The 9,538-nt window shown below is 45.1% G+C and overlaps 1 protein-coding gene across 4 annotated transcripts in view; it reads left to right on the top strand.

The window, feature by feature from the left end:
• The window catches only part of Dnajc5 (DnaJ heat shock protein family (Hsp40) member C5), a 54,451-nt gene extending 45,886 nt beyond the window's left edge, over nucleotides 1–8,565 (top strand). For 3 of the 4 annotated variants that reach the window (XM_045156165.1, XM_045156166.1, XM_004669522.2), the window contains 3 exons: nucleotides 4,356–4,569; nucleotides 6,023–6,194; nucleotides 6,628–8,565. In XM_045156165.1, coding sequence (XP_045012100.1) covers nucleotides 4,356–4,569; nucleotides 6,023–6,194; nucleotides 6,628–6,731 — 490 coding nt within the window. In that variant the 3' untranslated portion in view covers nucleotides 6,732–8,565. Of the gene's footprint in view, nucleotides 1–4,355; nucleotides 4,570–6,022; nucleotides 6,195–6,278; nucleotides 6,354–6,627 lie in introns of all 4 variants that reach the window. The other variant, XR_006638508.1, reaches the window with a different exon arrangement.
• Nucleotides 8,566–9,538: the final 973 nt, after the last annotated feature.

The following is a 9,538-nucleotide window of genomic DNA, read 5'->3' on the forward strand; positions in this document are numbered from 1 at the left end:
TATAGCAAACAAATTTTACCCAGTGGAAAAACAAGTAAGAGAACATTTAAGGAAACTTATTGTAGCAGTCAGCCTCACATTACTGGGGTGAACTTCCAAATCAGGCACAATTATGGAGGAAGGGAAATTATTTGAAGTAAACTTGATTGAGAGGAAGTTCCATATTAATAGAATAATCTGACCTACTTTGACAGGTCCATGCCAGAATGAAAAGCAAAAAAGCCACCAGCACACTTCAGGAACTCTAGGCAAAGCTCAAGCACTTTGCATATCTTAAGACTGGAATTCCCCAAAACACACCTTAGGGCTGGGCCCTAGTGCCCACAGTGACACCTTCTCCAGCCCTGTGGCTGAACATCTAAGCTATAAGCTTTAATAATCTCCTGAATATATTAGAGGACATCCATTCAAACTGCCACACCTACTGTTGTTAAACAGATGCTTTATCAAAATAAAGCCTTTATCAGATTAAAAACATAAGCTTAGCATTTGAGTATAACAATTATTATAATCAAGTTTTAAGCATCTCCTTTAACAGAATTTTTGTTTAAATCATTTTGTGCCCATTAGTAAGAGTAGGGTAATAACTGTGACATCTCTTGTAGTGGTGTCAGGAAGTGTATGTATAAATATTTTAAGAGTAGAATTGTATTTAAGAAAACTTGAATGTTGATCTTAGAACGTTCATCAGTATTTGATAATATACTCAATCAGAAATGTAAGCCGGGCGTGGTGGCGCACGCCTTTAATCTCAGCACTCGGGAGGCAGAGGTAGGAGGATTGCCGTGAGTTCGAGGCCACCCTGAGACTCCATAGTGAATTCCAGGTTAGCCTGGGCTGGAGCAAGACCTTACCTTGAAAAACCAAAAAAAAACAAAACCCAAAAAAAAAAAAAAAAAAGAAAGAAAGAAATGTAATGACCTTTTTACAACTCTTAATTTATTAGCACACATTCTATATTCTATACTCCATTCAAGATCAGACCTCTGGTCAGAAGGTAGTGGCTTTTCTCTTTCAATGTTACCAGGGACAAAAGAAATTGGGTCTGTATTTTAATGACCTCAGGTCTGATGTCTGTCTGTACATCTGTCAGTGGAAAAAGAGATCCCAGGTTTTTGGGGGGAGATGGGTATGCCGGGTTTGAATCTGACTTCTTTGAAGTGAGAACAAAAAAATGAGGGGGGGGGGTTCTGTACTACTGTTGACATTTTGGCCTTGTAGGACAATCAAAAGGGACCCAGTCCAGGTGTGGTAGTGCATGGCTTTAATCCCAGCACTTGGGAAGCAGAGGTAAGAGGATTGCCAGGAGTTTGAAGCCACCCTAAAACTACATAGGTCAGCCTGGGCTAGTGAGACCCTAGCTAGAAAAACAAAAGGGACCCAGATAGATGGAGTTAGTCTGTTATAGGACCCTCTGAGGTAGACTGATAGAACTATGAAAGTCTAGAAAGTCATTTACCTCACTGTTGGTGTTTCCCTCCACCCTGAAATAGAATCTCGCTCTAGCCAAGGCTGACCTGGAATTCATTATGTAGTCTCAGAGTGGTCTCAAACTCAGTGATCCTCTTACCTCTGCTTCCTGAGTGCTGGAATAAAAGACACGTGCCACCATACCCAGCTTCAATCTTTTATTTTTATTTTTATTTTTGTTATTTTAGCAAGAGAATTGGCATCCCAGGGCCTCAACCACTGAAATCGAACTCCAGACCCATGCACCACCTAGTGGGCATGTGTGACCTTGCATTTGCCTCACCTTTGTGCATCAGGCTTACATGGGTCTAGAGACTTTGCAGGCCAGGTGCCTTATCTGCTAAGCCATCTCTCTAGCAATCTTGGTTTTGTTTGTTTGTTTTGTTTTTTTCAAGATAGGATCTCACTTTGGCCCAGGCTGACCTGGAATTCACTAGGTATCTCAGGGTGGCCTCCTACCACTGCCTCCCCAGTGCTGGGATGAGAGAGAAAAAGAAGCAGATATATATAGAGAGAATGGGCACACCAGGGCCTCCAGCCACTGCAAATGAACTCCAGACGCATGCGCCCCCTTGTGTATCTGGTTGATGTGGGTCCTGTGGAATCGAACCGGGGTTGTTAGGCTTCTCAGGCAAATGCCTCAACTGCTAAGCCATTTCCCCAGCCCCTCAATCTTGTATTTTTTACTTTAGTGTCACATTTAGATTAACCCAAAACCAGTTAAAATATCTGATTTAGTTAATTACTCAGTTTTTTTTCAGTACTCAAAGTCTAGCATAGTAGGAAACCTATGTATTACCTGAATTTTACCTTTGTTATGAGACAGTAAATTTATATACTCATTATAGAGTTATGTTTGAGGCTGGAAAGATGGCTTAGTGGTTAAGGCACTTGCTTGTAAAGCCAAAGGATCAAGGTCTGATTCCCCAGTACCCCTGTAAAGCCAAATGAACAAGATGACATAAGTGTCTAGAGTTATTTTGTAGTGGCTAGAGGCCCTGGCAGGCCCATTCTCTATATATTTATTTTTATTTATTTATTTATTTGAGAGAGAGAAAGAGGGAGACAATGGGTGTGCTAGGGCCTCCAGCCACTGCTAATGTGCATTTGGCTTACGTGGTCCTGGAGAATCGAACCTGGGTCCTTCAGCTTTGCAGGCAAACAAATGCCTTAACCGCTAAGCCATCCCTCCAGCCCTATTTTTTTATAATTTTTATTTTTTGAGGTAGGGTTTTGCTCTATCTCAGGCTGACCTAGAATTCACTGTGTAGTCTTAGGGTAGCCTTGAACTCACAGCGATCCTCCTATCTCTACTGGGATTCAAGGGTTGTGCCACCAGTTGAAATTTTTTGTTTTGTTTTTCAAGGTAGGGTCTCACTCTAGCTCAGCCTGGCCTGAAATTCACTATGGAGTCTCAGGGTGGCTTCGAACTCACAGTGATCCTCCTACCTCTGCCTCCCAAGTGCTGGGATTAAAGCCGGGTGTGGTGCGCATGCCACAATGAATCCCAAATTAGCCTGAGCTAAAGTGAGACCCTACCTCTAAAAACCAAACCAAAAAAAAAAGAGTTAAGGTTGAATTATATATATATAAACAGTTAAGGTGAGAGAAATGCAAAGAAACAATTTTATTTATTTATTTATTTATTTATTTATTTATTTATTTATTTTTGAGAGAGAGATTGAATGGGCGTGCCAGGACCTTTAGCCTCTGAACAAACTCTAGACAGGTTTTGAGAGCCCAGGGGAGTTGGAATTCTCTAGCACTTTACTGTGGTGAAAGGAGAGAGTGGATACCAGAAACTTCAGGATTTAGGTTTTGTCCTAGGACAAGCTACCACCATCCTCATATCCTTTAAGTTTGTTCAATTTTCCGTACCATATGTTAGAAAAAATGGAGACAAGTAGAAATATCTATGACAGAGAAGTCAGACTTTATTGGAGATGAGTCTAGTCATAGAGAGACACTTTACATTTCAGCAGTGGAGACTCTGGCAATGTGAGGTGCTCCCTACCCCTCAGCATTTGTCAAGGGGATTTTATATCAGAAGGTTGAAGTTCTGTTGGTAGGTAGGGATGGGGTGGGGTAGGGATTAGCAAGTGTGAAGAGAGTGAACTTCTTCGAACTCCTTTCTTCCAAGATAGCCAGCCTGGTATCTGGCTCCCCTGGGGTTTTTAAGATAGCAGGGGTGGGCTGGAGAAATAAATGGCTTAGCAGTTAAGCCACTTACCTGTGAAGCCTAAAAACCCAGGGTTTGATTCCTTAGTACCCTCATAAGCCAGATGCACAAGGGTAGTGCATGTGCCTGGAGTCCATTTGTAGGGGCTATAGGCCCTGGCCCACCCATATATTCTTGCTGTCTGTCTCTTGCTCTCCTCTTCCCCTCTTCCCTCCCTCCCTCCCTCCCTCTTTCTTTCTCAAATAAATTAATTAAATTTTAAAATGATAGCAGGGGAGCAGTCTCTGGACAGACTTTTTGGCATTCAGCAATAGTATGTTGAATTCCTTCAGTCTTGCTCTAGCCCAGGCTGACCTGGAATTCACTGTGAAGTCTCAGGCTCAGACTGGCCTTGAACTCACAGATACCCTCCTACCCCTCTCTGCCTCTTAAGTGCTGGAATTAAAGGTATAGGTTGTCATGCCTGGATTTTTTTTTGTTTTTTTAAGGTAGGGTCTTGCTCTAACTCAGGCTGGCCTTGAACTCACAGCAATCCTCCTACCTCAGCCTCTCAAGTGCTTGGAATTAAGACTTGTGCCACCATGCCTGGCTCTTAGAGCTATTTATTTTTCCCCTAATGCATAAGCATCTCTTCCCCTGGACGCTCTGATGAATAAATGTGAAATGCATGACCAAGGTAGAGCCTGGAAATGGTTTTGTTTTGCAGGAAGCTTGCCCTGAAATATCACCCTGACAAGAACCCTGATAACCCAGAGGCTGCAGACAAGTTTAAAGAGATAAACAACGCCCACGCCATCCTGACAGATGCCACAAAAAGAAACATCTATGACAAGTATGGCTCTCTGGGGCTCTACGTGGCTGAGCAGTTTGGGGAGGAGAACGTCAATACCTACTTCGTACTCTCCAGCTGGTGGGCTAAGGTGAGGAGAGGATAAGCACTGAGCTTGTACACTATGAATGTACTGAGCCATCATCTGTGACTTAATTCAGATACTCCACACCTGTTTAGTTTTGTTTTAAATTATTTATTTGTGCTCGCTTCAGCAGCACATATATTAAATTATTTTAGTTGCAAGTAGAGGGAAAGAAATAGAAAGAGAAGGGGTTATGCCAGGGCCTCCTGCCACTGTATGCACTGGCCACTCTGTGCATCTAGCTTTATGTAGCTACTAGGGAGTCCACCAGGCCTTTAGGCCTTGCAAGCAAGAACCTAGACCACTGAGCCATCCTTATCCCTGGGTTTTTTGTTGTTGTTGTTTTTGGTTTTGTTGTTGTTTTAAGTACTTTCAGCCAGGCATAGTGGCACACATGTTTATTTCCAGCACTGGAGAGGCAGAGGCAGGAGGATCATTGTACATTTGAGGCTAGCCTGAGGCTACATAGTGAATTCCAGGTCAGCCTGGGCTAGAGCAAGACATTACCTCAACAAACCAGAGAGAGAGAGTACACATTCAGGTATTGTGGTATGCATTCTTAATTCCAGTTCTTGGGAAGCAGAGGCAGGAAGATCTATGAGTTTAAGGTCAGCCTGGACTAGAGTGAGACCCTACCTCAAAAAAGATACTTATTTATTAATTATTTATTTGAGAGAGTGGGAGAGAGAATGAGCATGCCAGAACCTCCTGCTACTGCAAACAAACTCAGTGCATGCAACAATTTGTGTATCTGGCTTTATGTGGGTACCGGGGAAGGATTGAGGTAGAAAACAAGCTTTATATATCATGATGTAGACAGGCTTGCTGGTACTATGAGAAACCTTGAAATCTACTTCAGAAAGTCTTAGTTTAATGTCGGGTGTGGTGGCGCATGCCTTTAATCCCAGCACTTTTGAGGCAGAGATAGGAGGATTGCTGTGAGTTCGAGGCCACCCTGAGACTACAGAGTATGTTCCAGGTCAGCCTGAGCTAGAGTGAGACCCTACCTTGAAAACAGAACAAAAACAAATCTTACTTTATATTATTTATTTTTTTCTTTTTCTTTTTTTTCTGAGGTAATCCCTGAGTGCTGGGATTAAAGGCGCGTACCACAACAACTAGCTATATCACTTATTTATTGACTTTCCTTGGTTTCTTGTCTACCACATATAAGGCCAAACAGTGTGTAGTACCCAATTGCCCTTAGCTATAGGAATCCCTGTTTTGGCTTTTACTGGTCAGGTCAGTCCTCAGTCCCATGTTTTTAAACTATTTCTCTTTAAGCAGTGTTTTTCTTCTATCTCTGCTGCCTCCCCGTACATCTTCCTCCTGAAAGATAGCCTTAGCACAAGCTGTGTTCTCTCAGCTCTCATCCCATTCACTCAAGGGAAAGGGGTGGTTCTTGTGCTATAGCCTGTGGACCCTCAAGGCCATGCAGTGCCAGCATTCTCTCCCCCAGGCCCTGTTTGTCTTCTGCGGTCTTCTCACCTGCTGCTACTGCTGCTGCTGCTTATGCTGTTGCTTTAACTGCTGCTGTGGGAAATGCAAGCCCAAGGCACCTGAGGGCGAGGAGACTGAGTTCTACGTGTCCCCTGAAGACCTGGAGGCACAGCTACAGTCCGATGAGAGGGGTGAGTGCCTGACCCAGGACCCTGCGCGTGTATGGGGCAGAACCAGCATGGGCCCTGAACAGTGTCAACTGTCTTGTCAAACAGGAGGGCACTGACTCTGTGCCGCGAGTGTTTGTGGTGGCAGCTGGGACTGTTGAGGTGTGAACGTGGACACTTGAGGTAAAGCAGGCACAGAGAGTTGTCCCCACCCATGAACTGTAGTAGCTGTAGATCCAAGGGACCAAGAGGAAGGGAGGGTGGTAGGTAGGCTGGGAGGGCTGAGGGTTGGTGTGATTTGAAGCCACTGAGGAAAGTATATTGGGCGGAAATCAGCAAGTAGCCTCTCCCCTGAGTATCTATATAGGTGGCTGCGTGTTGTGATGCCAGGACCGTTCAGTGGGCACACAACATGGCTACTTCCCTCATATGATAAGGCTGCCTGCTTCCTTTTCAGAGGCCACAGACACACCGATCGTCATACAGCCAGCATCTGCCACAGAGACCACCCAGCTGACAGCTGACTCCCACCCCAGCTACCACACTGACGGGTTCAACTAAGTTCAGGAGAGGCTGTGATTAGAGGATGAATCAGCACCCAGCCACCACAACCTTAGAATCATGAACTGTAGTCACCAAGATGGAGAGGCAGCCATCAGCCTGACCTGTTGTGGCTGGTCAGGGCCCCTCCCACCCCCCATAAAGTCCACCCATCCATTGATCCTTGATACATGAAGTGCGTAGCATGCAGTATTTAAAGCAGTGTAGCTACGGTCTTCTTCTAAATTCTGTTTTATTCTTTTTAATAGCATGTATGAGTTATGTTCAATGTCTTTGTTGTGGATGTGCCCTGGCCTGCTTATATTAATTGGATAGTGGAGCTGCCTTGGGCTTTTTAGCCAAGTGGATCCAGTGAGATGCAGCTGTCAGGCTCCACCCAGGCAGGTGGGCTAGGGAAAGGATCCTCCCCATTTTCCCTTGTGCTTGCAGGGTGAGAGGCAGGCACCTGGAGCTGTATCTCTGTGTTGGCCTCGGTGTCCTGAAACAGAGTCCAGTCTATAGCTCTACTTCTCAGCCATAAGACTGCAGACAGATCTCTGATCTCACTTGCCAAGGAAGGGGCTGGGTTACATTCTCCAGACACCACCTGAATCAGTCATTTGCACGGTATTTGTGTTGGGAAGCTTGCTTGCATAGGGTTTCTATGTCATCTCACTTGGCCTTATGGCAGCTTCCCCATGTTAGATCTGCTATGGATAGTGCAAAGATACCCCTTTTGAGAGTGGGAGTACACTGCAGTGTCTCCAGCCTGGGTCTCCTTGCCTATCCTTGGAAGTTTGTCCTCTAGCTGGTGTATGGGAAGTCATTTGTCTCTGTTCTGCACCTTTCCAGGTCAAAAGCTGGATTGACGGGGCCACAGTCTCCTTCCCTCCTCCCTGGGTCGTCATCCACATTCCTTGAAGCCAACCTGTTTGTTTTGTCTAAAACTTTTTTGAACTTTTAAGAACCACAAATAGTAGCACCTGCTGCTTAGTTATAGTCCAGGTCTGTGAGTTCAGTTGTGTGTGGTATGCAGTTGCTTATAAAGGCAGTGAATACCCAACCACCTAAACCTCCTCCCTGTATCTGTGAGAACTCCATTCTCCCCATTGCCTTTGCTTCCACCTGTCATCAATGCCTCAGGCAGAGCTGGAATGTTGGGTTCCTTAAAGAAGGCAGCTGGACCCATGGTGCCTCTGGCTCAGGAGGGTTGACTCCCAGGAAGCTACAGTGATAACCAGCCATCCCGGGAGAATCGCTTTGTGAACCTCTCTCCAATCAGTATTCCAGCCTTATGGAGGGGACCTGTGGCTAAGGGAGCTGAGAAAATGTGGGGGATTTGAAGCTACCCTACCTTCTATAGTTAGCTGCACGATACTTCGCTGAGCCAGGTTCCTACAGAACCTTCATTTGGTGGTTCATAAAAACCTCACCAATTCAGGTTGACAGGAAGTTGCAAGGAAGGACAGCAATTTGAGGACAAACCTGGCAGTTGTTGAGGGTACTCATTCAGGTCCTGGGAGGCATTGTGATGCCAGGACTCCCAGCTCACCTTAATACAGATCTTCATGAGCCAGAAGCTGACTGCTAAGTCATAGTTTTGTTAGTCTGTTTTGATCTTTAAAGGATTTTTTTTAGCATTCAATGAGGGGGACATGCACTACCATACTTACTAACTTTGTAATTAGTTATCAGACTTACGGCTGGATGTGGTGGAGTGTGCCTGTGACCCCTGGGAAGGTTGAGGCAAGAAGGTGTCATTCAGGCAAATCAGGGCTACATAGTCTCAAAAAAAAAAAAATTCAGACCTCTGATAAAGGGCTAACAGATCCATTGTTGGTCCATCCTGGAATAAGGGAAAAGGTGGAAAAGCTAGGCAATCTGCAGTATCTATACCAATGCATTTGCAGTGGGAGATGCTGGTGACCTTTCCCCAGAATGAGCAGGAATCAAATTTATAGTGTGTGCTAAAGAGTAGGAATATGGTGGGATAGCCCTCTTGCATGCTCTGTGGCCCTTTCACTCACATCCTAATGAGCCAAGTCCTGAATAGGGTTCCCTGGGTACAGATGGAGCGAGAGCACAGAGGTTGAACCCAGTGTCTGACTAAACAAATCATGTAGAATTTGAAACCCTCACTATGGAATATAGTTTGAAGGTGACAATAGTGATTGCCAACACTCCCAGCTAGAGATGACTGCAAGTGTCAGGCCCCAAGCTCTCTTCATCCTGTCCCCAAGACCAATCCAATGCAGAGTTTTACTGTTTCCTTGTTTTTATTTGCCCTATACTAAGCCGAACTTTTAAGTCTCAGAAGTCAACCAAAGTCTCTTTCTGTCCAAGTAGTAGCAAATGTGGATGACCCCAAACTCCTGTACTGGTGGCCCATAGCAAGAGTCCCACTCCCATCTCCTTGTTACGGGGCAGTGCAGCTACCAATCATGCTGTATCTGTTTGGGAATGGGAAAAAAGAGTTGGCACCTGTAGCAGCTTCTTCAGGTGAGTGGTACTAGGAGAAATGTGTAAGACTTCATGGCCAGCACCTGGGGAGAAGAGCACTCCTGGACTATGGATGGGGTTGTGGCATATTGCCAAGGGAGTGATGGGGTCAGTGTGCATGGACATCTGTTTAGTGTGCTAGGTGCCCCTTGGGGGCCAGATAGTATTGACTATGTCTGATCTGCAGGAAGCATGTGGGAGAGGCCTATGAGCCCCCCCCCCAACTATAGCTGCCGGAGTGTAGATTTCTGTTTCCGCTTAGTGATGTGGTCTTTTCTTGTCATCCTTTTGGCTTTACTCTTTTTAAACTGCTTTAGATATTATTGCTC

The sequence above is a fragment of the Jaculus jaculus genome, chromosome 8, assembly GCF_020740685.1.
Source record: "Jaculus jaculus isolate mJacJac1 chromosome 8, mJacJac1.mat.Y.cur, whole genome shotgun sequence".
Classification (NCBI taxonomy): Eukaryota; Metazoa; Chordata; class Mammalia; order Rodentia; family Dipodidae; genus Jaculus; species Jaculus jaculus.